We start from the raw sequence: 27,384 nt of genomic DNA, 5'->3' as shown, positions 1-27,384 counted from the left end.
TTGTACGAACTTTTCGAAAATCTGTCGCACATTATTGTTACAAGTAATTTTCAGCTCAATGTCCTCCTTCCCATCCTCACGCCTACTACAACGGCCAGCACTGTTGTAAATCGAACAAGGAGAAGCACTACAAACCTCAGGGTGCCAAGTGTGACGGCAGTGTGATTCAGAGAGACAGTTTGTGCTGCGCGGGAGACCAGCACAAGCCATGTCCCCATGGAAGATGTCAGAGCTTCCGCGGACCTAAGACGGACCCTTACCTCCTCGGCCTTTAGGACCTAATGTCAAACCCTTGCCTCCTCAACAGCCTGTTGGAGGTACATTGTTTGGTCTTCATTTTTTACAAATAATCATTCGCAAAAGTATTCAATATTGATCTTTCAGGAAAATCTCATATCTTTTCAATCCATGTTTTTAGTTGAGTTTTGATTTTAAGGGTTTTTACAAGTTTGTACGAAATTTTCGAAAATCTGTCGCACATTATTGTTACAAGTAATTTTTCAGCACAATGTCCTCCTTCCCATCCCCATGTTTACTACAACGGCCAGCACTGTTGTAAATCGAACAAGGAGAAGCACTACAAACCTCAGGGTGCCAAGTGTGACGGCAGTGTGATTCAGAGAGACAGTTTGTGCTGCGCGGGAGACCAGCACAAGCCATGTCCCCATGGAAGATGTCAGAGCTACCGAGGACCTAATGTCAAACCCTTGCCTCCTAAACAGCCTGTCGGAGGTACATTGTTTGGTCTTCATATTTTTGACAAATACTCATTCGCAAAAGTATACAATATTGATCTTTCAGGAAAATCTCATATTTTTTCAATCCAGGTTTTTTGTTGAGTTTTGACACAAATGTCCGATTTACCCCGCCCTGGCCTTGTTTACAGATTCCGATTTACTGCGTTCCAATTTCCTGCAAATGCAGATTTACTGCGCTCCAATTTACCGCAAACGGCAGATTTACCGCAAACCCCAATTCACCTCACTATCAAGCCATCGTTTATCAAGAAACTACTTTTATTCATTATTAACGTTTCTAAAATGTATAACAAATGGGTTAACTCCATCTCCAGACGAGTGTGTTCATAAAGCGGATAAGAAAGGATCAGACTACAGGGGAACTGTATCCCGCACAAAATCAGGACACGTCTGCCAGAGATGGGACTCTAATTCACCTAATAAACACAAATACTCTCCTAAGAAGTAAGTTTCCTTGGTGCTTCTAAGGCACAACAGGTATAAGCTAGTCTCACCCACAGGCGGCCACAATACGGCATAATCCAGATTTAGATTTATTCTTATCCAGATTATTCGGATTTTGGAAGATGAGACATGTACTATATTTAATCGAGCGTCCTCAATCATTTTACACCCAAACTTCGAGATGTTTCTAAAAGGGCTCTCGATAGAAGCCAAATTATTAGTTACGATTCACAACACTACCTACTTTAGGAAAATAGCTTATTACAAAAACATTTTCAGATACCCTAATTCAGGACTGCAAAAGAACTATTGCAGAAATCCATCCGGGTAAGTCTTCAATATCTGATATCCGGTAGTGTTCCATAAGGATTGTTATCAAGTCGAGCACAAGGTAGGGGAACAAACATTTATTGTAGATTTAAGTAGATCTACAATAAAACTGCAATGAAGGGGCTTTGGAATATAAATGATCTGTGAAATTTCTTTTTACTTTTAGAAATTCTTCATTATAACATGTGTCGTCATTTTCCTCAGTTCATCAGGCGGCGCCTGGTGTTATAATGCTGGGGGAACTAAGCCTCGATGGGAGTTCTGTAATATACCTACATGCAGTGGTAAGCATTTTGATTTTCAAACTAAATCATGAATACTCATAATATTATAGCTGAGATCATGTGTGTCGTGTGTCTATAAATATAATGTCTATACTCTCAGCTCCGAAATTTGAAAGGTTGTGTGTGGGTGCAGTTACTTCACTTAGGGGTCCTTCACATATTACCTAATCAGCCGAGGCCGGAGGGGGGGGGGGGGGGGGTGGTTTCCAAATGCTTACGGTTGATTAGTGATTACGGGGGAGGGGGGTTTGGTCGTTGATTAAGTAATCAAAATGGGGGAGGGGGAGGGGGGTTTGTACAAGCTCGTACAAGCTTGTACGAAATTTTCGAAAATCTGTCGCACATTATTTTTACAAACAATTTTTCAGCTCAATGTCCTCCTTCCCATCCTCACGCCTACTACAACGGTCAACACTGTTGCAAATCGAACAAGGAGAAGCACTATAAACCTCAGGGTGCCAAGTGCGACGGCAGTGTGATTCAGAGAGACAGTTTGTGCTGCGCGGGAGACCAGCACAAGCCATGTCCCCATGGAAGATGTCAGAGCTACCGAGGACCTTCTAAACCCAAAAAGACTGTACCCGTAGTAAGATTCACAGTATGTGCCGAAGACAATGTTGACTACTGGGGTGCAGACATCAGAAACTTCGTTGCTCGAGATTACAAACATTGTGCCACAGAATGTGCCAAGGCTCAGGGTCAAGGTTGCCGATCTTTCACCTTCCACAAAGGAAACAAGCACTGCTGGCTGAAACATACTCCCTTCGGAGCAAAATACCAGCGTAATAAAAACCAGCTTAAGAGTGGAAATATTAACTGTAACAATTTCTGTAAGTCCGTTAATATCTAAGATTAGATTTAAAAATCAAACCAGATTATTAAGTGATCAACTTGATAGACTTTATTAAAATTTTAAGGATCTGTTTGAAAGATACTTGAAAGATATTTAATTTTTAAATGATTTCATTAAAAAGTTGTCCGCTCTCAAGAGAATTATCTGACTTTGTGTTTTCAGTGAACCTCCCAAGCTGGCCACAAGACTTCAAATGGGCTAATGCTGGACCTCCTCGTGGATACACCTGTGTCAAATTATGGGAACCTAAGGATCCCCATACCTGGAATGATAACTTTATGTGCTGGAGAAACGACAGAGCTGATCCGGGACTTAGATGGTCCTTTGCTGGTTAGACCCGTTCTATATTAACATTCGTAGTGCCAATCAATCATACGTAACCAATAAATTCAGGGGCTAAATAATTTAAAAATTTGCCACAATGCAAATATTTTAAATGATCTAAATTATTACAGGAGCCATCCCCGGACAAAGATGTACTCAAATCATCGAGGGAGCAGAACCAGCCGGACATACTTGGAGAGACAACTTCCTTTGTGTGCAACAAAACTCCCCTTACCACTTTGTCTGGGCTTTTAGCGGTGCTATGAAGGATGGGTTCCAGAAACAAGGGAAACCTTGTATCAAATGGCACGAAGCAGCAGATCCACACACGTGGAATGATAATTATCTGTGTAACCCTGGATACGCTGGAAAAGCAGGTTTGATAACGTTGAATTGTCCATTTCTGTGCGAAAGTCAAGATGGAGCTAAAATAACAAATACCTTATCGGACCTTATTTGACCGGGCATTAAATAAACGGACATAGTTACGAACGGACATTAAAATGAACGCCCGAAGGCGCAGGCATTCAAAAGTACCAAAAATCCAAATTTATTTTGCGTTTTTAAAACTTTAGCAGATAATTTATAAATTAATTTTTCATACAATAAGCAAGAAAGGCAGTCGTTAAGCAGTAAAAAATGTAAAAATATTTGTAGATCCGTGTCTATAATTATGAAAGTTGTGTAAAAATCATAGTTGGTTCGTGCGTTAATTTTCCAGGAAAAGTGCGTTTAGTTCGTGAAAATTTTTTCGTGCGTTTAAGTGCGGTAAAGTGCATTACGTGCGTCTGCCTTTACATTACGAGGTTTACGAGTTAAAAAATGACAAAATTCTTCATTCCTACATCTTACTAAGGTAGTGTAAAAGAGAACTACCACGTGCAGCTGCACCACTGATATTGCGCAGATTACCGTGGATATATACAAGTTTCTCCACTTTTTCCGTGCCCACGCACTGATTTGTTAGAAACAGATTAAAAAGTGCGTCTTTAAAAAATTTTTTGTCCGTAAAGTGCTTTCGGTTTTAAAAGTACGTTTAGTGCGCAAGAACCAACTATGGTATCACATTCGAAATATCACAACATTCAAACAATATGTCATCGTCCATCGAGTGATGATAATGACGTTAAAATATTTCTGCATATAACTAAAACTTAAGTTTAGGGTAGAATATTTCTAAACTTGATATCGTATGATTTCCAATTTGTATAAACAATGAGCCAGAATGCCAGATATTGGAAAATATGTTTTTTTGATCATCATGAGGCTGCCATACCCTCCTTCAATGAACTAGAGGTCTGAAAATGTTTGCATCGACTCCAGAGGTCTTACATGACAGCCTTTGTAAATCATATACGACATTCTCCACGCGCTCCGATTCACAGATGTCCGATTTACCACGCCCTGGCCTTGTTATAGATTCCGATTTACTGCGTTCCAATTTACCGTAAATGCAGATTTACTGCGCTCCAATTTACCGCAAACACAGATTTACCGCAAACCCCAATTTACCTCACTATCAAGCCATCGTTTATCAAGAAACTACTTTTATTCATTATTAACTCCAGCTCCAGACGAGTGTGTTGATAAAGCGGATAAGAAAGGATCAGACTACAGGGGAACTGTATCCCGCACAAAATCAGGACACGTCTGCCAGAGATGGGACACTCAATCACCTAATAAACACACTAGAACTCCTAAGAAGTAAGTTTTATTGGTGCTTCTAAGGCACAACAGGTATAAGCTAGTCTCACCCACAGGCGGCCACAATACGGCATAATCCAGATTTAGATTTATTCTTATCCAGATTATTCGGATTTTGGAAGATGAGACATGTACTATATTTAATCGAGCGTCCTAAATCATTTTACACCCAAACTTCGAGATGTTTCTAAAAGGGCTTTCGACAGAAGCCAAATTATTAATTACAATTCACAACACTACCTACTTTAGGAAAATAGCTTATTACAAAAACATTTTCAGATACCCTGATTCAGGACTGCAAGAAAACTATTGCAGAAATCCAGACGGGTAAGTCTTCAATATCTGATATCCGGTAGTGTTCCATAATAAACTGCAATGAAGAGGCTTTGGAATATAAATCATCTGTGAAATTTCTTTTTCCTTTTAGAAATTCTTCATTATAACAGGTGTCGTCATTTTCCTCAGTTCAAAAGGTGCCTGGTGTTATAATGCTGGGGGAACTAAGCCTCGATGGGAGTACTGTCATATACCTACATGCAGTGGTAAGCATTTTGATCTTCAAACTAAATCATGAATACTCATAATATTATAGCTGAGATCATGTGTGTCGTGTGTCTATAATGTCTATACTCTCAACTCCGAAAATTGAAAGGTTGCGTGTGGGTGCAGTTACTTCACTTAGGGGTCCTACACATAAAAAGTAATCAGCCGAGGCCGGAGGGGGGGGGGGGGGGGTTTCCAAATGCTTACGGTTGATTAGTGATTACGGGGGAGGGGGGGGGGGGTTTGGTTGTTGATTAAGTAATCAAAATGTTCATTTTATCCTCTAGAATAATAACAATTTGAAAATATTTTAATTCAAATCCCACTCAATTTCACTCTGATAGTGATCAAATTTAGAAATCGATCGAATATCCGGCTATAATAGTAAGTACTTTAGAAGGTGCTTGGCCGGATATCATAACAATGATGGGGGTCAGGCCATGATTACGTAATATTGCTGTCAGGAAATTAAAAAGTTGTCATATCCTAAATATGAGTTCGCAGTGGAATCATTTTGGAAAAAATCTCAACGTACTTTAACTTGGATGGACTCTATTTAAACGGACATTAATATGAACGCTAGGACCTCCAGCGTTCAATTAATGTCCGTTCAAATAAGGTCCGATAAGGTATCTTAAATTTTGTTTCGAATTTACCACACCCAGCTGATGATTACTTAAATTGAACTTGTTATCTGACAAAATGTAATTCCAGTCAGAAAACCCCTGCCGTCCTGGCCCCAAGATTTCAAATGGAGCAACGCTGGTGTGCCGGCAGGATATTACTGTGACAGGATCCTTGAGCTAGCAGAACCAGCCAAACACACATGGAAAGACAATTTCTTCTGCTGGAAGAACACCAAGGCCGATCCTGGAATACGATTCAATATGAACGGTACGAGATAGAGGATTGTTTCCATATTTCCATAACAATTTACTTGAAAGTTATGTTTTCACTTTCATCAGTATACAGAGTCCATAAATAAGTAAGTTTCAAATGAATCAATTTATCATCTCAATGTTTTTCAGGAAAAGTTCCCAGCTCGAAATGTACACAGATATTGGAACCAGCAGACCCTCACACATGGAGGGATAACTATCTTTGTGTTCCACCAAACTCTCCTTACCAGTTTACCTGGGTATTCAGCGATGCTAATAGAAATAATGAACATAAAGCAGGAAAAGCTTGCATCCGGTGGTTGGAGACTGCGGATCCCCATACATGGAGAGATAACCATCTTTGTCATTATCCAGTCAATAGTGAGTTGCTCAAACAAAAAACCATCAATTTCATTTAGCTGAATTGTAGTTCAACCTTACAAACACTGGACTTATTGTCTTTTATAGTTATAATTATAACTTCCATAGTTATGATTATAATTAAAAAGCATGATTTTTGAGACATCTATTGTATGTTTTAAGTTTAGATTAAACCAAAATTTTCCAGGTCCTAACCCAAGAATTCATAGCAGCCTCCAAAAAAGAGAAAAATTGCCACGGAAAGCAGAACCAGGTAGCCAAAATAACAGATACTTAATGAATCCAAATAAAATAATTTTTGAAAACAGTTGGCAACGAAATCATCCTCTAACTAACTAGTCTTGTTTTTCAGTGCCACCCCCAGAGACAGGAAATTTCATTCTGCTCTCAAACGGCAAGAAAGCTTCTCAGTCGTCAACCCTGTCCGGGGGACTCGCCAAGTATGCTGTCGATGGTAAAACTGATGGACGCTTTAACAAGAAGTTAGTAATGAACAGTTTGATTTGCTCCACTTCTTTATGATACACTTTATGATAATATGTCAATTTTGTGTCCACCCTCGTTCCTCCAGATTTACACTAGATACCTTTTCAGATCGGTGTCTCATACCAAAACCAATAAGAATAACTGGTGGAAAGTGGAGCTTGGTAAAACCTATGCAATTAACTTGGTGATAGTTTACAACCGTGCTGACTGCTGCCAGAGCAGGATCAATGGCGCCAAGGTAAAGGGGTTTCAGCATCACAAGCTTTGATTAGTAGAGTAGTAGCTGCAAGCTTCTAAGATTAAGATGAATTATCAATATTAGCATATATTGTATTTGTACCTATTGAGACATAAAATAATTTCTTCAGGTTTTCGTTGACAATTACCAATGCGGAAGGATCGTGTACATTCCCAACATGAAGTTCAACACAGTGAATTGCAATGGCCACAAAGGAAAAGAGGTGAAGATTGTCCAAGATCACGACTATCTTCAACTTGCTGAGGTCGAAGTCTACGGTACGGACTTTTCATTTATATATTCAGGATCAAACCATCCTATATTTCAATAGTAATAAAACAGGCCAATAATCCATGCAGCCTGCAAGAAGAATACTCACATGTAACAACTTTTTCTTATCTTAACAGGTTATCTTGTTGTTACAGGTGGAGACGCTGGAGTGTCCGGAATTGGTCTACTCTCACAAGGACGCCCCACCAAACAAGACAGTGTCGGATTTGGAGGAGCACCTTCCAGAGCTGTCGACGGAAACACTAATGGACTCTGGGCCAGCGGGACATCTTCTCATACTCAACATCCTAAAAACAGTTGGTGGCAGGTGGATCTTCAAGGAACATACCCCATTCATGTAGTAATCATCCATAACCGTCTAGATTGCTGTCAAGACAGAATCCACGGTGCAACCGTATTTGTTGATAAACACAAATGTAGCTCTGTTTGGTACCTGAAAGGTCGTAACACATATGCAATAAACTGCGCTGGAGCTAAAGGACGAATTGTTCGAATAGAGCAGCCTAAAAACTACTTGACACTTGCCGAAGTACAAGTGTTTGGAACCGGAGGCCAAAAGCCCATAGGAAGCAACATCGGCAGCGGAGACTCTTCTATGCTTCTGTCCCAATACAAATACTCGCTGCAGTCTAGCGAAGCACATGGTGGTAATGCCATGAGAGCTGTAGATGGAAGAACAGACGGAGTATGGGGACGAGGCTCTGTAACTCACAGCGGCGCAGCTAAAAATAATTGGTGGAAGGTTGATCTGTACAAAAACTATGTTATAAACATGGTGATTGTGTATAACAGGAGAGACTGTTGTCAAGAGAAGATTAACGGTGCAGAGGTGGGTTCAAACGGAACATTCTGAAAATTTGTCCGATTTTTAAATGTTTGTAATTTGAAGCTTCATCTAAATTTGGATTAGATAATTTTGAGCGGCAAATTACCAATTTCTGTTATAGGTGTTTGCTGGAGACTACAAGTGTGGCACGATCCAATATAATAAGAAGATGTTATACTATGTTGTCTCTTGTGATGGCCATGCGGCAGACTATGTCAAGATTGTCCAAAAGCACAACTGGCTCCACATGGCTGAGGTTCAAGTATTCGGTAAGAAATAGTTAAAATTGAATTAAGTTCTGCAAGACAATCATTTAGCGACCTTTCTACATTATCATCACTTCATTTCTCCTCTATTATTCTATTTTCTTTAATTAATAATTATCTTATCTGTGATGTTTCAGGTGGTAGCAAGAAAGTGCCCCGAATGTCTCTCTTGTCACAGGGAAGACCCACCAAAGCAAGCTCTGTTGGATACGGTGGCGTACCACAACGAGCTGTTGATGGCAATGTTGACGGAGCATACAATGCAGGAACCTCACAGCACAGCAAAGTAAACAAAAACAACTGGTGGCAGGTAGATCTTGAGGGGAAGAACCAGGTTTACATGGTCCTCATTCACAACAGAGTGGACTGTTGTCAAAACAGGCTCAACGGTGCTCAGGTATGACGTACTCTTAACAATCAATCGTCTTACAGATCATTATTTGTAAGTAGCAGAGATGCTTGTCATAAAGATTCTCCCATATATTTAAAACTGGTACACCCTACAGGTTTACTTGGACAGCCACCTTTGTGGAACGATCAAGTGGAACGCTGGTCAGAACGTCTATCCTATTGACTGTGGCGGCAAAACTGGACGAATCGTCAAGATCGTTCAGAAAACCAATTACCTTACTCTGGCTGAAGTCCAAGTGTTCGGACCAGCTAAGATAGCTGAATGCAGTAAGAATACTTGCGAGATTCCCAAAGGAACAATCGGTTTAATTGGAAATGGCAAGAGGATAACCTCCACCAACGGCGAAGCTTACGCGGTCATGGAGAAAACTGGAAACTTTGTTCTTTATTGCAAAGGAGGTGTTCCCATTTTGGCATCAAACACTGATGGCAAGTCTGTGAAAGATGGACTTAAACTGCAGGTGGGGACATAGTGGTCACTTACAAGCATTCACAATTATCATATAATTGTTCACCGAATAGGCAGATAGATTCGAAATTTCCAATTTGCCACATAAACTTGATATTTCTGCAATGTTCTCGTAAGTTTGCAGTTTTTAGTACGAAGGTTGACAAAACAAACCCCTTAGTCGGACGGTAACATGGTTCTGTATGATGTAAAAGGAAACGTGTTGTGGGCCAGTCAAACCCCTGGTAACACCGGAGGTTACATCCTGAAAGTACAGGACGATAACAACATGGTGTTCTACACCGGTGGCAAGGCCAAGTGGGCCACAAACACAGTGAACGCTTGCGATGGTAGGAAATTAAGGAACATTTTCCAATGACATAACGAATTGTCCGTTTTAAATTTTCTGTCTTATATATGGGCTGATTTTAATATCGTAGCTGACCGAACAAACATCATTTTCCTTTCAGGCCTGACAAGAGTAACCAAGACAAGCACACCTATCTACTTCGACCCTATAAGGAATCCAGTTTACATAAGGTTAAACCCTCACCATGCGTTCAGTGGAGGTAAATTCTCAGTCTATTTGAACTTGTTAGATGATAAGAACAAGGGTCTGGGATATGTTGAAGTCTTCTACGAATTCAAAGGAGGCAAGGTCGCCAATGCTGCCTTGAAGTTCTGGTCCAAGGGAACTGGTGCAGTTTGTAACGACGACAAGGTGCTTGATAACAGCATGGCTCAAGTAATCAGATGGGAACTTAACGAAAATAACATGGCTAGAGTCAACAACAAGAAGGATGCCAACTTCAAATGTGGCAATGCAAACAGTTTCCGCGCCTTCCTGAAATCCGGAAAAATAGCGAGAGCATCACTGAGATATACCAACTTTGGCAGTCCATTCAACCTTGAATGGTTGTGGGTGTATTACCGAGTTGGTAGGATGCCAAATTATGGCAGTGGAAACTTCATGCTGCTTTCTCAAGGAAAGAGGGCTTCTCAATCATCTACAAAATGGGTTGCAGAAGCCCAGTATGCCGTTGACGGCAAATCTGAAGGACGTTATCAGTTGAGGTGAGACATCGAAATTAACTCACAGGATAGCTACATTTTTGTACACTGTAATTTTTCAATAAAAGTGGCAAGTTTATCGAAGGAAAATTTTAAAAAGTTTCTAATCTTAAAAATTTCAGATCAACTTCGAGTACCAAAAAACAACCTAAAAACAACTGGTGGCAAGTAAACCTGGAAGGGACCTATGCTGTCAACATGGTGGTCGTGTACGCCAGAACGGACAAATGCTGCAGGAGCTTTATTAACGGTGCTAAGGTATTCCAGTATTCCACTTCATGTTCTATTTACTTTTGAGTTCTGTTAACACAATATTATGCATTATTTTATGCAGTAATCTCTAACCATGATATAAGTTAACGTAGCAAAATTCCTTCTAAATTCATTTTAAAATCAAGGTATACGTTGAAAAACACCTGTGTGGTCATATCATCTGGATTCCCAACAAACTTGTCTACCCTGTCAATTGCAACGGAGCTAAAGGCAACGTGGTCAGGGTTGTCCAAGACTACGACTATCTTCAACTTGCTGAGCTCGAAGTCTACGGTAAGGACGTTTAATTCGCTAATTATTCAGGATCATACCATCCTAGATTTCAATAATGATGAAACAGGAAATGATAAATCCAATATCCATGTAGCCTGCATGAAAAGTGCAAGTTTTCGGTAAGAGATCATATGAGATGCCTAAATGTGTTAATTTTCTCTTTAAATTCAGATAATCCAACTGCCCGACTAGTATTTGACAATATGTTAGAAAAATAGATGAACAGACATTTAAATAGTTATCTCGACAGAATAGAGGATTCAATTTGATAAATGACACACTAACCTAACTCATATATTCACAGGTGGTTCCGCTGCTATGAAGGCCCTGAGTCTACTCTCACAAGGACGTCCTACCAAACAGGACAGTATCGGCTGGAGTGGGGCAGCTGCTCGAGCTGTCGACGGTTACACTAGTGGACAATGGAATCTAGGCACATGTTCCCATACCCACAATCCTAAAAATAGTTGGTGGCAGGTGGATCTTCAAGGTACACACGCAGTTTACCTGATCATCATCAACAACCGCTGGTCGGAAGGGACCGGACCCCGGATTGATGGAGCGATTGTCAAGTTAGACAAACATGTCTGTGGTACAATCCACTACAAGAAGGGAATGAATAGTTATCCAGTCAACTGTAATGGTGCTAAGGGTAAAATAGTCCGTATTGAGCAGCCCAAGAACTACCTGACACTAGCTGAAGTGCAAGTGTTCGGTCTTGGAGGTGCTGCACCAGTCGGAAGGAACGTTGGTGTCGGTGACTACTCCATGCTACTGTCTCAGAACAAATACGCTCGTCAGTCCAGTGAAGCCCATGGGGGTAATGCTATGAGAGCTGTAGATGGTAATACTGATGGCATATGGGGACATAGCTCCGTAAGCCACAGTGGTTCTCCAAAGAACAACTGGTGGATGGTTGATCTGTTCGATGATTACAAAATCAACATGGTTGTTATCTACAATAGGAGGGATTCCGGCCAGAACAGGATTAACGGAGCAGAGGTTAACTTTACAGTTGACATTTATTAAAAACTGAGCGACACTTTCTAATCAATCACACTTTAGTTACAAGGGATTTGAATAACAAATTTCTTTAGTGTTGATTATAAACCGTGAGATAAACATTCAAGAGTTGTATAAGGTTCATAAATAACAGTGTTTTCTACTTCTAGGTGTACGCGGGTGATTTCAAGTGCGGAACGATTGCTTACAATCGCAAGAAATTCTTCTACGTCATATCCTGTAATGGTCACGAGGCCAGTACTGTTAAAGTAGTACAAAACAAGAACTGGCTCCATATGGCCGAGGTTCAAGTTTACGGTAAGTTAAAACCACTCACGATTCAAATACTAATATACCAAAAATAATGAAATTCAGTTAACACTTTTTAATTGAATTTAGGAATTTAGGCATCTTGTTTAACTAAAACCTTCTTTTCAGGCGGAACGAAGATTATAAACAGAATGTCTCTCTTGTCACAAGGAAGGCCCACCAAATCCAGCTCTGTTGGATTTAGTGGTGTACCAAAACGAGCTGTTGATGGTAATGTTGACGGAAAATACAGTGCAGGAACCTCAACTCACAGCAAAGGCACTAAAAACAACTGGTGGCAGGTGGACCTCGAGGGCCAGAATAAGGTCTACATGGTTCTCATTCACAACAGAATTGATTGCTGTCAGAACCGAATCGACGGTGCTCAGGTAAGGGGTTAATCCATTCCTTGTTGCCATTTTGTTATAAATTAATTAGCATTCAATTTGAAATACCTAGACCAGTCAAGGTTCATTCCCCGATTTACTACTGAATGCGCCCGCCAATAATTGTAAAATTTTCAGGTTTACCTGGACAAGCAACTCTGTGGAACAGTGCACTGGCAGTCCAGTCAGAGTGTCTACCCAATAAACTGTGGTGGTAAATCTGGTAGAATAGTAAAGGTTGTCCAGAACAAAAATTACCTGACCCTAGCAGAGGTGCAAGTATTCGGACCAGCCATGATTGCAAAGTGTGGTAAGGACACATGTGCCGTGCCCAGGGGAGCTCTTGGTTTCGTTAAAACAACACAGAGCATAACTTCTCCTAACGGTAAAGTTACTGCAGTCGTGCAGAAAGATGGAAACTTCGTCTTGTACTGTAATGTTGGAAAATTGAAGGTTGCTATCTGGGAGTCGAAGACTGCTGGCAAAGACGTCAATAAGGATGGTCTTACACTTCAGGTAAGAGTGATCACTGATTTACACACAATGAATACATTTTAGATTTAACACATTGTATCTGTTAGAAAAATGTGGAAGCATTTGCTCACATTACATGAGTTAGTTCATCATTATAAATATTTGATGCTCTTTGTACTTTGAGGAATTTAACTTGTATGTAAAAAATGTATTCAACAGTCTGACGGAAACATGGTTATCTACGGAAAGAAAGGAAACGTGTTGTGGACCAGTAACACAAGTGGTAATAACAAAGGATATTCCCTGGAAGTGCAGAATGATGGTAATATGGTCTACTACAGTGAGGGCAAATCCAAATGGTCCACAAAGACTTACGGAGCTTGCGGTGGTAAGTTTATTAGATCAATTGCTCACAAAAGTTAAGTTTTTTAAAGATGTCCTAATCGAGAAGTTATCAATACATTGTATGTGGACATCTGTTTTAACATAAATTTCCTTCAGATCTGTCCAGAGTTACAGGAACTACTAAACCTGTCTACTTTGATCCAATAAGGAACCCAATCGACATAAGGCTGACTCCAATAAAACCATTCAATGGTGGAAAGTTCTCGATCTACTTTGACTTTAAGGATGAGAAGAACCAAGGAGTAGGATATGTTGAAATTTACTACGAGTACAAAGGAACCAAGGTCATCAAATCAGCTCTTAACTTTTGGTCGAAAAAAACTGGTGGAGTATGCAACGACTGGAAGGTCCTTGAAAACAGCATGGCTAACTTAATCCAATGGGATCTTAAAACATCACACTTGGCCAGGGTTAACAACAAGCGAAACGCAAACTTCAGATGTGGCAATGCGAATAGCTTCCGCAACTTCTTGAAATCTGGCGTGATAACCAGTATAACACTGAGGTTGGATAACCATAAGTCTCCATTCAAGTTAGATTCACTCCTAGTCTTCTACAAGATAGGAAGGGTTCCTAATGTTGGAACAGGTAACTTTATGCTGCTGTCTCAAGGAAAGAGAGCTGCAGAGGATAGCATGGGATGGAGCGGACAAGCTAAGTTCGCAGTTGATGGAAACACTGAGGGACGCTTCAATCAGAGGTATGAACTACTCTTTCAGTTTTTATCATGAGAACTCTTCATGTATTGATTCGATATCGCCACATTTAACCTGCTTGCATGACAAGTGAAACTATAATCTCACCAAACTAAATAGATTATCTTAGAAGTATCTAGAAAACACTGATACACACCTTATCTTAACTACGATAACAGGTCAGTATCCCATACTCAACACAAAAAGAACAGTTGGTGGAAGGTCTACCTTGAAGGAACCTACGTAGTCAACATGGTCGTTATCTACAACCGAGAAGACTGCTGCCACGAGCGAATAAACGGCGCTAAGGTATACATCATTGCGCCTGACGATCTTATTTTATTCAAAGTTATTGCTGTTAAGTTGTACCACGCTCATTCGGCGGTCATGCGAATACTATGATAACAATAATATCGCCCAGGTGTACGTAGATAAGAAACTGTGTGGTCGAATAGTTTACGTACCTCGCCTGAAGTACTACACTGTCACATGTGAGGGAGCTAAAGGAAGTGTCGTCAAGATAACAAATGAACACAACTACTTGGCTCTGGCTGAGGTCCAGGTCTACGGTAAGATATACTGTGACATATCATGGCTACAATTTGATGTCAAATCCTGCTGGTTTGAATTCCTTTATAAATAAATTCAAATCAGCAGGATAAATCGTACTGATACAATGTAATTGGTTTTAAAATTGGGAGCATGTTATAAAATTGTATTTCTCCCAGGAGGAACCACTGTCGTGAAAGACCTGAGTCTACTGTCACAAGGACGTCCAACCAAACAGGACAGTGTCGGCTGGGGAGGAGTTCCTTCCAGAGCTGTCGACGGTAACACTAATGGACAATGGAACCAAGGAACATCTTCTCATACCCAACACCCTAAAAACAGTTGGTGGCAGGTGGATCTCCAAGGAACATACCCCATCCACTTGATAGTCATCAACAACCGCCGGGATTGCTGCCATGACCGAATTAACGGAGCAATCGTCAAGGTAGACAAACATGTCTGTGGTACAGTCAACTACAAGAAGGGAAAAAGCATTTATCCTATCAACTGTGGTGGAGCCAAGGGTAGAGTAGTCCGCATTGAGCAGCCCAAGAACTACCTGACACTCGCAGAAGTGCAGGTATACGGAAGCGGAGGAGTAGGAGGAGTTGGAAGCAACATTGGTTCTGGAGACTACGCCATGCTTCTCTCTGAGAACAAGTATTCCACTATGTCATTTGGAGGTCGTGCGATGAGAGCTGTTGATGGTAACACTGATGGTAACTGGGGACACAACTCTATTGCTTACACGGGCAAGAACAAAGATAACTGGTGGGAGGTTGATTTGTACGCGGAGTACAACATCAACATGGTTGTTATCTACAACAGAAAGGGTGCTGAGAGCTATATAAACGGAGCACAGGTAATCTTACTACCAATACAATATTCTGTACAAACTCAATGATGTATTGAGAAAGGATACAAATAAAGGCAAAGCAATAATAGAATATCAGTCTTCGTGAACAGTACTATGAAGTGTTCACGCTGTTTGTATTTGTAATTGTAACGCTTTCTATCTTCTAGGTATTCGTCGGAAAGTACAGATGCAGAACAATCAGGTACCGAGCCGGAAAAAAAGTGTACGTAGTATCTTGCAACGGCAAAAAGGGACAAAAAGTCAGAGTTGTCAACAAGAAACATCCCCTGCAAGTGGCCGAGGTCCAAGTTTATGGTGCGTATAATCTTAAGACATGACACAGAAATTTGTCAAACATAGTAAATGAATAATCCGGGCTGTTATTAGTTATATTTATACAGATACCACCAACTAAATTTATGATGATAAATTCTTCAGGAGGAAGCAAGGCTGTGCAAGAAATGTCTCTTCTTTCCATGAAAAGACCCACCAAATCAAGCTCTGTTGGATGGGGCGGTGTCCCACAACGAGCTGTTGATGGCAATGTTGACGGAGCATACAATGCAGGAACCTCACAGCACAGCAAAGTAAACAAAAACAACTGGTGGCAGGTGGACCTTCAGAGAAAGTACAAAGTGTACTTAGTCTTGATCCACAACAGAGCTGACGCTTGTTGTAGGGACCGGATAAACGGAGCTCAGGTCTACCTGGACAAGCAACTTTGTGGCACCGTCCAGTGGAATGCTTTCGAGAATGTCTACCCAATAAACTGCGGTGGAAAGACCGGCCAGGTAGTCAAGGTGGTTCAGAAAGATAACTACCTAACTCTGGCTGAGGTCCAAGTGTTCGGTACTCGAGCTGCTGGAGCCCGCAGTTCTGCTAACTACGGTACCTTCTACACCATGAATACTGGACGTGAGTACCTCTATTTATTTGAGTTGAACAGTTCAGTAAAAAATGTCTCCACTAATTAATAGTACATCACGCCGCTTACACGATTAATCTAATTTCCCACTCACAAGAAAATGTAAACATCAGCATTATTAACTTTTGATCGTTCAGGTGGAATGAGCATTGGAAACCTGAAACAGGGTGCAATCTACACGCTTCCTGGAGGTCTCATCATAGAAGGAACTCCTCTTATCTTCAAGGGACGGCTCATAAACAAGGAGCAGAGATGGTCGGTCAATTTATTCACTAACGCCGGACAAATTTCCCTTCACTTCAACCCAAGACCAAAGAGCGAAGTGATCGTTTTGAATTCAGCCAAGAAGGCTGGTAAGGGATGGAAATGGGGTAAAGAAATAAGTGTACATTTCCCCGAGACCCTGATATCCGGAGATGACTTTACTCTGATCATCATCGTCGAGGACAACCGATTCACATTCCAGGTACTGTAGAAATACAAATTTATAACTCGTAATTTGAATAAGCAGCCAGGGTGGTAACTCACGGTTTTTTGTGTGCATTGTCACCATGGTAACGGATTAAACTAAATATTAAAACATTAACACCCATAAACCTTGTACAGCTGAACGAGCACAAGTTCAAGAAGACATTCCCACACCGAGAGAAGTTCCGTGAAATCAGGAGGATGCAAGTAAACGGTCCTGCTGGTACCTGGTCAGACTTCTATAGAAGTGAGTGTTTTGGTCTTTTTAGAGCCATGTTGGGAGCCCATCAAGGCACTGACCATACCATTAGCTGTGAACTGTCTGACTTGTAAAAGGAATGGGGTTCAACCATAAAGTCTTCTTCATATTACGTTACGAAACGGTATAGTCAAACTTGACATGTCAAATGTTAGTAATAATGTATAATATTTTTACAGGTTGTTTGTTGATGAACAGAAACCTATCTGGTGGAGACATCAAACACTTCAAATCGAAGAGCAAGAAAAGCCCTGTCGAGTGCAGAAATGCCTGTATGGCAGAGAAGAGATGCACAGCCTTCACCTTCGATAAGAGAAACGGAAACTGCTGGATTAAAGAAGCCAGCCACAGACCTATCTCCAGGGACAACAACCTCATATCAGGACTCAAACGTTGTTTCTACGGTTAGTTTAGATTTAACTTTTTATCTATCGACTGCCCCTCGATTGACATTTGTCAGAAGTTTATCATTTCAGATTAAATTGTTAATCTTTACATCACTGATCTTTAAACTATCAACACCAGGAAAGAGCGGCTCGACTATCGGTACAGGAAGTGTACAGCTGCTGTCTCAGAACGCTAGAGTGGAGCAAAGTACCATAGGCTCGGGAGGCAAACCCGAGCGAGCTGTGGACGGTAACGTCAGAGGAGATTGGGGTGGCAGGTTAGACTTCATAGTTCTAATTATTGCTGATTCATTGGAGATTTAGTTGCCTAGTTGCTGAAATTCTAATAAATAAAAAGATTTCAGTCCCGTTGACACTGACAGCATATTCTCCTCAGTTCTGTAATGAGCACACTGGCGCCAAAGGGCAAGCCACAATTTTTCACAGTCCACCTAGTGCAGAAATTCAAGATTAACCTGGTGATGGTCTACAACCGTAAAGACGCTTGCTGCGCTGGCCGAATTGACGGGGTCGAAGTGTACGCTGGTACCCACAAGTGTGGAACTATCAGATACATTCCCGGTCACAACGTCTACCACCTGGATTGTAGCGGCGTTGAAGCTGACTTTGTCAAGGTTGTGCAAACAGTAGGCTTCCTCAACCTCGCTGAAGTTCAAGTGTATGGTAAGTCAAATATATCTTAACACTGAAGAACAGCATCTCAATACTTATCACTCTCAATAAAGCAACTGTTTTCACTATCCAGATTACTCCGATCATATTTAGTCAGAATGCAATTTTCTCATCTTCAATAATTACCACAGGAGGAAGCAGCAAGATTGGTGGCCTCGGACTGCTCTCATTCCGTAAGCCCACCAAACAGTCCTCTATGGGCCATGGTGGAATCCCATCCAGGGCCGTGGATGGAAATACCGATGGCCACTACGGGCACAAGTCTGTGACCCACACAAAACACGGGAAAGGAAAAGACAACTGGTGGCAGGTGGATCTTGAGGGTGAGTCTTCAATAAAAAGCTATAGTTGAACATTGAACATGTAGATATAATCTGCCATATCCGATTATTATTATTATTCCTACTCTAACTTTTGTTAAATTTGTAGGCACGTTCTCTGTCTACTTGGTGATGATTCACAATCGCTGGGACTGCTGCCGGGAGAGGATTAACGGAGCGGAGGTCTGGCTGGATAACTACAAATGTGGAACAATCGAGTGGTACAAGGGCGTGCTCGTTTACCCCGTCAACTGCGGGGGCAAAGCAGGTAAAATCATCAAGGTTATGCAGAAGAACGCATTCCTGTCTTTGGCGGAGGTCCAAGTGTTCGGTACCGGAGGTGATGTAGGAAGTGTTCCCAACTACGGTAGCGGAAACGTCAAGCTGCTCTCACAAGAGAAATATGCCACTCAGTCTTCCACTAATGGGAAACATTTCGCGTATCTTGCTGTCGATGGCAAAGTGGATCGTGCCCCATTCAGGTAAAAATATTATCCATTTTATAATGTTTCGATTTAACTTATCAACTTATTATGACAATATGAATGTTGGAGATAGCAGTATTCAGATATTTATTTTTTAGCATTTCGATAACCACTGAATCATCCACAGCTTGTGCACAGAAACCAAGACACCCAAAGACAATTGGTGGTCTTTGGACCTTGGCACTGTATACGCAATCAACATGATCATAGTCTACAACCGATTCGACAACATCAAAGGACAGATCAACATCAATGGAGCTGAGGTACGCAAAGCCCAAAATTTATACTCGTAACTATATTTGACAAATTAAATCTCAAAATAAATATGTATGTTGATTTCATGGAGATATAGTTTGAACTTAACCGCCAAATATTACAGGTTTACGTCGGGACCAAGAAATGTGGAACAATCTACTTGGTTCCAGGAAGACGTTCTTACATGGTTGCTTGCGGAGGCGCTCGTGGTTCAACCATTAAGATCACTCAGAAAACTCATCACCTCAATCTCGCAGAGGTCCAAGTTTACGGTGAGTGCTGGGACCTAACGACGATTTTCTATCATCATTACATTAAAAATAGTAATGTCATAACATAAAATAGTAAACAAATTGAGATATTATTTTAAAGGTCGCCCGACTCAGAGTCTTACATTATAATCGCTTCAGGAGGCAGCACTGGAATCTCTGGACTATCCCTTCTATCAGGAGGCAGACCCACAAAGTCCTCTCCTCTCATGCATGGCGGAAAATCCAGCAGAGCTGTTGATGGCAACACTGACGGACACTGGAGTCACGGCTCCGTCACCCATACTACCAACAAGAACGCCTGGTGGGAAGTGGACCTCCAAGGTACATACCCCGTCTACCTGGTGGCTGTTCACAACCGCTGGGACAACTATGCGGACAGGATAGATGGTGCTGTTGTCAAGGTTGATAACCATGTCTGTGGAACCATCTACTATCTCCCTGGAATGAATGTGTACCCTGTCAACTGTAACGGTCACAAGGGAAGCAAGGTTCGAATCGAACAACCGAACAACTATCTGTGTCTTGCGGAGGTACAAGTGTTCGGATCAGGAGGCCCAGGGCCTCTTGGACGAAACATCGGAACCGGAAGCTACGCCAAACTGCTGTCACAAAATAAATACGCCCACCAATCAAGTGTCGCTGGCGGTGGTCTCGCTATGCGGGCTGTTGATGGCAACACTGATGGTATGATGTCACACGGCTCTGTCTCTTACAGTGGTAAACCCAAAGATAACTGGTGGCAAGTTAACCTGTACCAGGATTACAGGATAAACTTGGTCATCGTCTACAATCGTAAGGAAGCTGCAACAAGAATCGACGGCGCTGAAGTGTACGCAGGAAAATCATTGTGCGGTTACATCTTCCACAACCCCAATAAAGCTCACTACATCATCAAATGTAATGGTCTGACTGCTGATAACGTCAGGATTGTTAACAAGAAGAACTGGCTCCATATGGCCGAAGTTCAGGTGTTCGGAGGTAGCAAGGCTGTCACCGGAATGAGATTGATCTCTAAAAATAAGCCAACAAAAGCAAGCTCTGTTGGTTGGGCCGGTGTTCCAGCAAAGGCTGTCGATGGTAATGTCGATGGTGTGTGGAGTCATCACCAAACCTACTGCAGTAAAACCAATAAAGGAACAAACTGGTGGCAGGTGGATCTCCAGGGAAAATACCCCGTGTACATGGTTCTCATTCATAACAGGATGGACAAGTGCTGCAGGGCCAGAATCCATGGTGCTAAGGTAAAACTTTACTACTTTTTTCAAACTTTCTGAAGATGTCATAAATGAACCTGGACTTGGGTAAAAATTTAGAATTAACGACTTTTTATATGACTCGATATCACGCATCAATTGATAATTCATGAAATACAAATATGCAGGTCTACTTGGACAACACGCTCTGTGGTACAGTACACTGGAATCCCGACCAGAACGTCTTCCCGATCAGTTGTGGAGGAAGAAAGGGACAGGTTGTTAAGATCGAGCAGACGGACGAATACCTGACCCTACCCGAGGTTCAGGTATTCGGGACCACTTCCGGAATAAAACGAACCGTTCCGTACGGAAAATACTACCTCAACAACAGAGGAAGTAAGAACAGTTGAAATAGTAGCTGAATCAATATTTCTATGTCATAGTTCTATTCTATTCATATATTGTGATTGAACCCAGCAATTTCAAAATGTCTGGGTCAAATTATTTATCAATTTACTGACGTAGCAATTAACCATGACATTTCCAGAGGGACTCAAAGTACCAGTGGTATCTGGACAAACCTACCCCATTATGGGAGGTCCGATACAGCCTGGAACCGTTCTGATATTCGAGGGTGTTATTCAAGACGAGAAGACCAGTTGGTACATCAACCTCCTCGTCAAAAACGGTGACCAGGTCAGGATATTCAGCCTCACACGTTTAAAAACACATCATAGAATCATAATTGGTTAAAATGATCCAAGTTCTCAAAAAGAGACATTATTGAAAAAAATTGTCCTAGTTGATCGTTTTATATTCACAGTTTCTCCTGATTAGGGGAACAAGAACTCATGTAATCAATTTTCAGATTGCTCTTCATTTCAATCCAAGACCAAAAGAAGGGAAGATAGTTTTGAACACAGCTCAAGCATACATGCATGGCAAGGAGAGAAAACACAAATGGCTATATGAAAAGACTTTCCACTGGCCGGACACCTTCAGCAAGGGCGATCAATGGGCACTGGTGCTGACCATAGATCATCGCTGGTTCGAGTTTGAGATTAACGGACAGAAAAACAAGTATCATTTCAACCATCGTCACCAGAGATATTTCGATATCAGTGCCATCAGCTACGCTGGACCTTCAGATACATTCTCTATGATGTACAGAAGTAAGTACAACTATAGACAGTGATAAGAGATCTCAATTTTAAATAGCATAAATTCCATAGAAAGAAAACCAACATAAAATGATAATAACTAACCAAGAACAATAACTCCCACATAAACAAGTTACCCTTCAGGTTGTCTGCTGGAGAACAGGAACCTGGCAGGAGGGGATATTACCAACTTCATGACCGGGAAGAACATCTTGACTTGCAAGGCTCGCTGCTTGAAACACGCTGAATGCGTTGCGTTCACGTATCAGAAGTCAACTGGCAGGTGCTGGATTAAGAGACCCGGACATAACGATGTCACTTATGGCCACAATCTGATCTCAGCATTCAAATCATGTTACACAGGTCAGAATTGGCAAAAGTCGCATTTTAGAGAAGCTTTGAGCTGGATAAATCTGAAAGTAACAACACAAATTACGAATTGTGAAATCGTTAGATCGTACAGTGACTGACACTAAAATATTCCAGGCGATCATTCATTTGGAAGTGGCAACGTTAAACTGCTCTCACAGTTCTTCGAGGCTTCTCAGTCCTCGGTCGGCTGGAACGGAAAACCAAGCCGAGCTACCGACGGAAACACTGACGGGCAATACGGAGCAAAGTAAGATTTCAAATTTTATCCGCTAGAAACAAACAAGATGCCCTCTAGCTCTTTGAGGTTGAAAATTATCGTATATTTGCTTGTTTGGACTGATTTGATATTCTTGCCAATAATATGTTTCTCCCCAGCTCTGTAATGCACACCCAGAAGAAGGGACCTCAATGGTGGATGGTCGACCTCGGAGGTGCCTTTAATATTAACTTAGTGGTTGTTTACAACCGAATGGACACTGCTCAAGAAGAAATCAACGGAGCTAAAGTCTACGCAGGAAAGAAATACTGTGGTAAAATCAGCTACATTCGTGACCGCAATGTTTACACAATTCCCTGCCAAGGTGCATCAGCTAGTTTCGTGAAGATCACAACAGTGAACCATTACATCAATGTAGCAGAAGTACAGGTCTACGGTAAGTACACCTTTCACCTGATCCCTTAGAAGTCTTAGCTCCCCAATTGGGTTTGAAACATGGAGATATTTTAGGGTTGAACCTTCAAATGTAAAAATAAGATCCTTTCATTTACAGTTATTACAATTTTTCCTCAGGTGGTACTGCGAAGATCAAGGACTTAAACCTGGTCTCTTACGGGAAACCAGCAAAACAAACCAACATGGGTTGGGGCGGTGTTGCTCAGAGGGCTGTAGATGGAAATGTAGATGGAAACTATAATCGACACAGTTGCTCTCACACCAGGACAAACAAGAACGTTTGGTGGGAAGTGGACTTAGAGCTCACATACCCAATCTACATGATACTGGTTCACAACCGTAGGGATTCTGCCCAAAACAGATCGATGGTGTTTATGTTTATGTTGTATCAGAAGTAGGAGCTAAGCAGCTCTGCGGCAGAATCAGCTACAGAAAACAAGTTGGTGTCTATCCGATAAGCTGTGGTGGCAAGAAAGGAAACAAGGTCCGTGTTGAGCACAAATACAATTACCTGACATTGGCTGAGGTTCAAGTCTTCGCTAGTGCCAAGGTCACCATGGAGGGTTACTACGGATCTGGAAACGTACAGATTCTATCCCAAGGAAAGCCCGCTATGGAATCCAGCGAAGGTTGGGGAGGCAATCCCTCCAGAGCTGTAGACGGACTCACTGATGGCTGGTACAATGGAAAGTAAGTACAACATTTCAACTAGAATCACAACTCGTTCCATTTGAATAGTCTCTCAGTGCTTCCTCATCCTCACCATTTCCAAATATAATCTGACGACAATTCCAGGTCTGTATCACATACGCTCAGTAAATCTCAACAGAGGAATGTGAAAACACAGTTCTGGAAGGTAACTCTCGGCAACTCCTACCACATCAACATGGTCCTCATCTACAACAGGATGGACTGTTGCCAGGAACGTATAAACGGAGCAGAAGTATGGGCAGATAACCACATCTGTGGAAAGGTCTTCTACGAGGCCAACAAGCAGACCTACTCTGTATCTTGTAACGGTGTCAAGGCTAGTGAGGTGTCTGTTAAACTGTCCACTGGAAACTACCTGTCTCTCTCTGAAGTTCAAGTATTCGGTGAGTGGGTATTATGGATTGATTATCTGTTAATTTATTATTTGTGACACCCAATGGTGAAGTTGTTCCTTTTTCATAATATGTAATAATATGTACGTATGTGCTTAAAAGTGGAGATATCTCAAATTCATGACACTCGTAATTCAGGTGGGTCTACATCCATCAAGGGTCTTGACCTTCTCTCCGAGGGCAAACCAACAAACATGAAGGGATATGCTTACCGCACTGAAGGACAAAAGGCTGTTGACGGCAAAGTTGACGGAAACACCAGACGAACATCTCCAGCATCGAGCAAAGGAAACTCACACACAAACAACTGGTGGGAGGTTTACCTACAGGGAACATACCCCATCTACCTGGTTCTGGTTCACAACAGGTGGGACAGAAACGCAGAGCAGATCCACGGAGCCGAGGTTAAGGTGGGATCCACTTCATGTGGGACCATAAAGTACCACAGAGATGTGAAAGTGTACGCGATCAACTGTAAGGGAACTAAAGGAAGCACTGTGAGGATTGAACAGAATAAGAACAACTTGGTCCTCCCGGAAGTTCAAGTGTACGGTAGAGCTGCTGGTGGTGATCTAGGAGCCTTCTATACCGGACAGAGCAATGGTAAATTCATGGAGCATTTTTTTGTTTCATATTTCACATTCTTTACATAATCTTCATTACTGATCAAAGTAGTTCGTATTGAAAACCATTTTTCTCAACGGACATTCTATTTTCAGGTGCGAACTCCGCTGCGATTTCGGTCGGAAAGTCGTACCCCATACCCGGAGGTATACTCGAGCGGGGATCTATCCTGGTCTTCACAGGAGTGATCAAAGATATGACGTCACCTTGGTCCATCAACTTCCGGTTCAGGGACGACAAGGAGGTGAGTTGCTCTTTGTCACCCTATCTTTGATCAGTATTGTTTAAACTATAGTCTTATCGCGAGCATATTGTGTGGAGCATGGTTTATTGATAAATATTTAACAAAACTCCACCAACAGATGCCGCTACACATAGCAGGTCGACCTAAGGACTACAAGATAGTACTGAACTCGGCCACTCCCAAAAAGGACAAAGTGCATTGGGGCAAGGAAATTTACTTGCCATGGGCCGGCTCCTTCGTTGTAGGAGACAGCTTTGTCATCGTAGTTTCCATTGAACAGAACTTCTTCCGTTTCAAGGTTTGTTAAAGGACTCGTATGCTAACAGTTTTTTGTAACTTGTGGTACACCAAATTATGAAGTTAGTAGAGGTCAAATCAAGGCAGGATTTAGAATTTGTATCAAAGCAGCACTGATTAAACAACTCATTGTTCTTAATCCAGATAAACGGAAGAGAGCAGAGAATCAGGTTCAATTTCAGAGGAGGAAGACTCAATCAAATCCATAGAATCAGTACCATAAGTTTCGAGGGACCAGAAGGAACCTTCACCAAAATGACCAGGAGTGAGTTATTATTGAGGCTATATTGAATTTAATGGACTTACTGGTAGCTAATTATTTAAACTATCTAAATTAGATATAAGATATAATAATATTACCATCTTGCCTAAACCATCTAACCTAGTATACTATCCCCAGGTTGTTTGTTGGCTAACAGAAACTACGCCGGAGCTGATCTCAAAACCTTCATTACAAAGAACCACTCTGTTAACGAGTGTAAGACTGCTTGTATGAAGAATGCTGATTGTGTTGCGTTCACATACCACACTAAGAACGGAAGATGCTGGATAAAACGTCCTGGTCACAACCGCAACAGCAATGGAGCAAACCTCCTATCCGGACTAAAATCTTGTTATCAAGGTAAGCAGAAAAATAAAACAACTTTACTTTTAATATAATCTGAACAATGATGGTACAAAACAGCAAAATGAGAAAACAAAATCAATAAGCAATAACAAGATATATACAAAAACAAAAACCAAGATGGATAAAAGTTCATTACATTCAAATACGGCAGCAGAAATTAAAAAGTTTGCTATGAGCGGAAGAGAGAGGATGTTTCTTGTTTGTGATTCCCGCTGGTGCTCGTTGTGGCAGGACCAACCTTAACATGTCTTATTTCGGACCTGTGAATCCACCTTGTCACCTTCATCTTCACAAAGTCTCTATAGCTCCTCAGAGTGAGAAAGTAAATTATAGGATTAGCAGCGTAGTTGAGATAAGGACTGAAGACAGCGAATCTGAAGTATATCATGAACTGGGCACTGTCCTGGTGGGTAGGGTAGAAGAGGATGGCAGCTGAGTAAGGACCGTATGCCATCAGGAACACCCCAGACACCAGAGCTAGAGTCAGGACAGTGTGCTTGTGAACCCCAGATGTTTTGCTGACGAAGAAAAAGAGCCAGGCAGTAGATACGAGGAGTATGAGGGTGGGAAGGAGGTTGTAGATAACTCCACTTACCTTGACCAGGGTGTCAGCTAGCTCAGTGTGGATGGAAGGAAAACACTGGAAACTAGCATTGTTAAAGTAAGCAGTTATCTCCTGAGTCTGGTAATTGTAGACCCTAACCGTGAGAGACCAGCCGAAGGAGAGTGACCAAACAGTCCCCGCTATTACCCGACCTGTTCTCGTCTTCCTGCTCCTTGCTCTGAGCGGGTCATGCAGCGTGATCAGCTTGCTTACATTTAGTCCGCAGATCAGGCCCATCTCAGTAGCAGTGAGGCTGAGGGCAAAGCAGTAGGACCAATAACAGAGGAAGTCCCCATATTGGTACTCCTGTTGCACAATGTTCCCCACAGTTAGCAGGATGTAGACCACGTAACTCAAGTCGGCTACACAGAGGTTCCTGATGAGTATCACTGAGACCTTGTCAAGTTTTATAGCTCCGTACTTGTGGGAGGAGATAAGGACTATCAGGTTCCGGTAACGGAGATACAGGACACTGTGATGGACCAGATCACTAGGGCTGTTCTTTCCAGGTCACTCAGATAAGTGGAGTTTGTCCCGTTCGTGGCGTGCATGTCAGGGTGTAGTCTTTGAAACCTTCCTAAAATTAGGGGCGTTTTAAATGACAGAATTCATTAGATATCAGTAAGTAAATTGATTTAATATAACAGTTTAAAGAATGCAAC

General features: G+C 41.7%; 2 protein-coding genes across 2 annotated transcripts in view; both read left to right on the top strand.

Annotated features, from left to right (window-relative positions):
- The first annotated feature begins 281 nt into the window (after window positions 1–281).
- Window positions 282–23,620, top strand: LOC134826015 (uncharacterized). The gene is made up of 53 exons (XM_063838260.1): window positions 282–317; window positions 591–732; window positions 1,073–1,202; window positions 1,482–1,529; window positions 1,737–1,816; window positions 2,185–2,646; window positions 2,832–2,999; window positions 3,125–3,370; window positions 4,562–4,697; window positions 4,977–5,024; window positions 5,163–5,239; window positions 5,955–6,134; window positions 6,269–6,499; window positions 6,687–6,752; window positions 6,852–6,981; window positions 7,094–7,223; window positions 7,354–7,501; window positions 7,649–8,343; window positions 8,462–8,609; window positions 8,744–9,003; window positions 9,113–9,478; window positions 9,647–9,815; window positions 9,936–10,539; window positions 10,659–10,794; window positions 10,935–11,082; window positions 11,387–12,084; window positions 12,255–12,402; window positions 12,523–12,782; window positions 12,918–13,295; window positions 13,473–13,641; window positions 13,755–14,358; window positions 14,533–14,662; window positions 14,775–14,922; window positions 15,082–15,764; window positions 15,926–16,073; window positions 16,197–16,673; window positions 16,821–17,149; window positions 17,290–17,398; window positions 17,590–17,814; window positions 17,936–18,074; window positions 18,194–18,480; window positions 18,621–18,812; window positions 18,919–19,291; window positions 19,422–19,557; window positions 19,674–19,821; window positions 19,960–21,062; window positions 21,203–21,413; window positions 21,565–21,713; window positions 21,886–22,189; window positions 22,322–22,540; window positions 22,664–22,796; window positions 22,925–23,202; window positions 23,340–23,620. Exons 1-53 carry the CDS (start codon window positions 282–284, stop codon window positions 23,618–23,620), a joined length of 13,443 nt encoding a protein of 4,480 aa, XP_063694330.1.
- LOC134826014 (uncharacterized) overlaps window positions 22,664–27,384 on the top strand; it is a 14,755-nt gene continuing 10,034 nt past the window's right edge. The window contains exons 1-9 of the mRNA XM_063838259.1: window positions 22,664–22,796; window positions 22,925–23,202; window positions 23,340–23,912; window positions 24,018–24,316; window positions 24,464–24,928; window positions 25,045–25,193; window positions 25,312–25,491; window positions 25,635–25,755; window positions 25,891–26,112. Coding sequence (XP_063694329.1) covers window positions 23,779–23,912; window positions 24,018–24,316; window positions 24,464–24,928; window positions 25,045–25,193; window positions 25,312–25,491; window positions 25,635–25,755; window positions 25,891–26,112 — 1,570 coding nt within the window. The 5' untranslated portion in view covers window positions 22,664–22,796; window positions 22,925–23,202; window positions 23,340–23,778. The remainder of the gene's footprint in view (window positions 22,797–22,924; window positions 23,203–23,339; window positions 23,913–24,017; window positions 24,317–24,463; window positions 24,929–25,044; window positions 25,194–25,311; window positions 25,492–25,634; window positions 25,756–25,890; window positions 26,113–27,384) is intronic.

This window comes from Bolinopsis microptera, chromosome 1 (genome assembly GCF_026151205.1).
Source record: "Bolinopsis microptera isolate Bmic1 chromosome 1, MBARI_Bmic_1.0, whole genome shotgun sequence".
NCBI classification, from domain to species: domain Eukaryota; kingdom Metazoa; phylum Ctenophora; class Tentaculata; order Lobata; family Bolinopsidae; genus Bolinopsis; species Bolinopsis microptera.
This window is presented reverse-complemented; position numbering and strand designations above follow the sequence as displayed.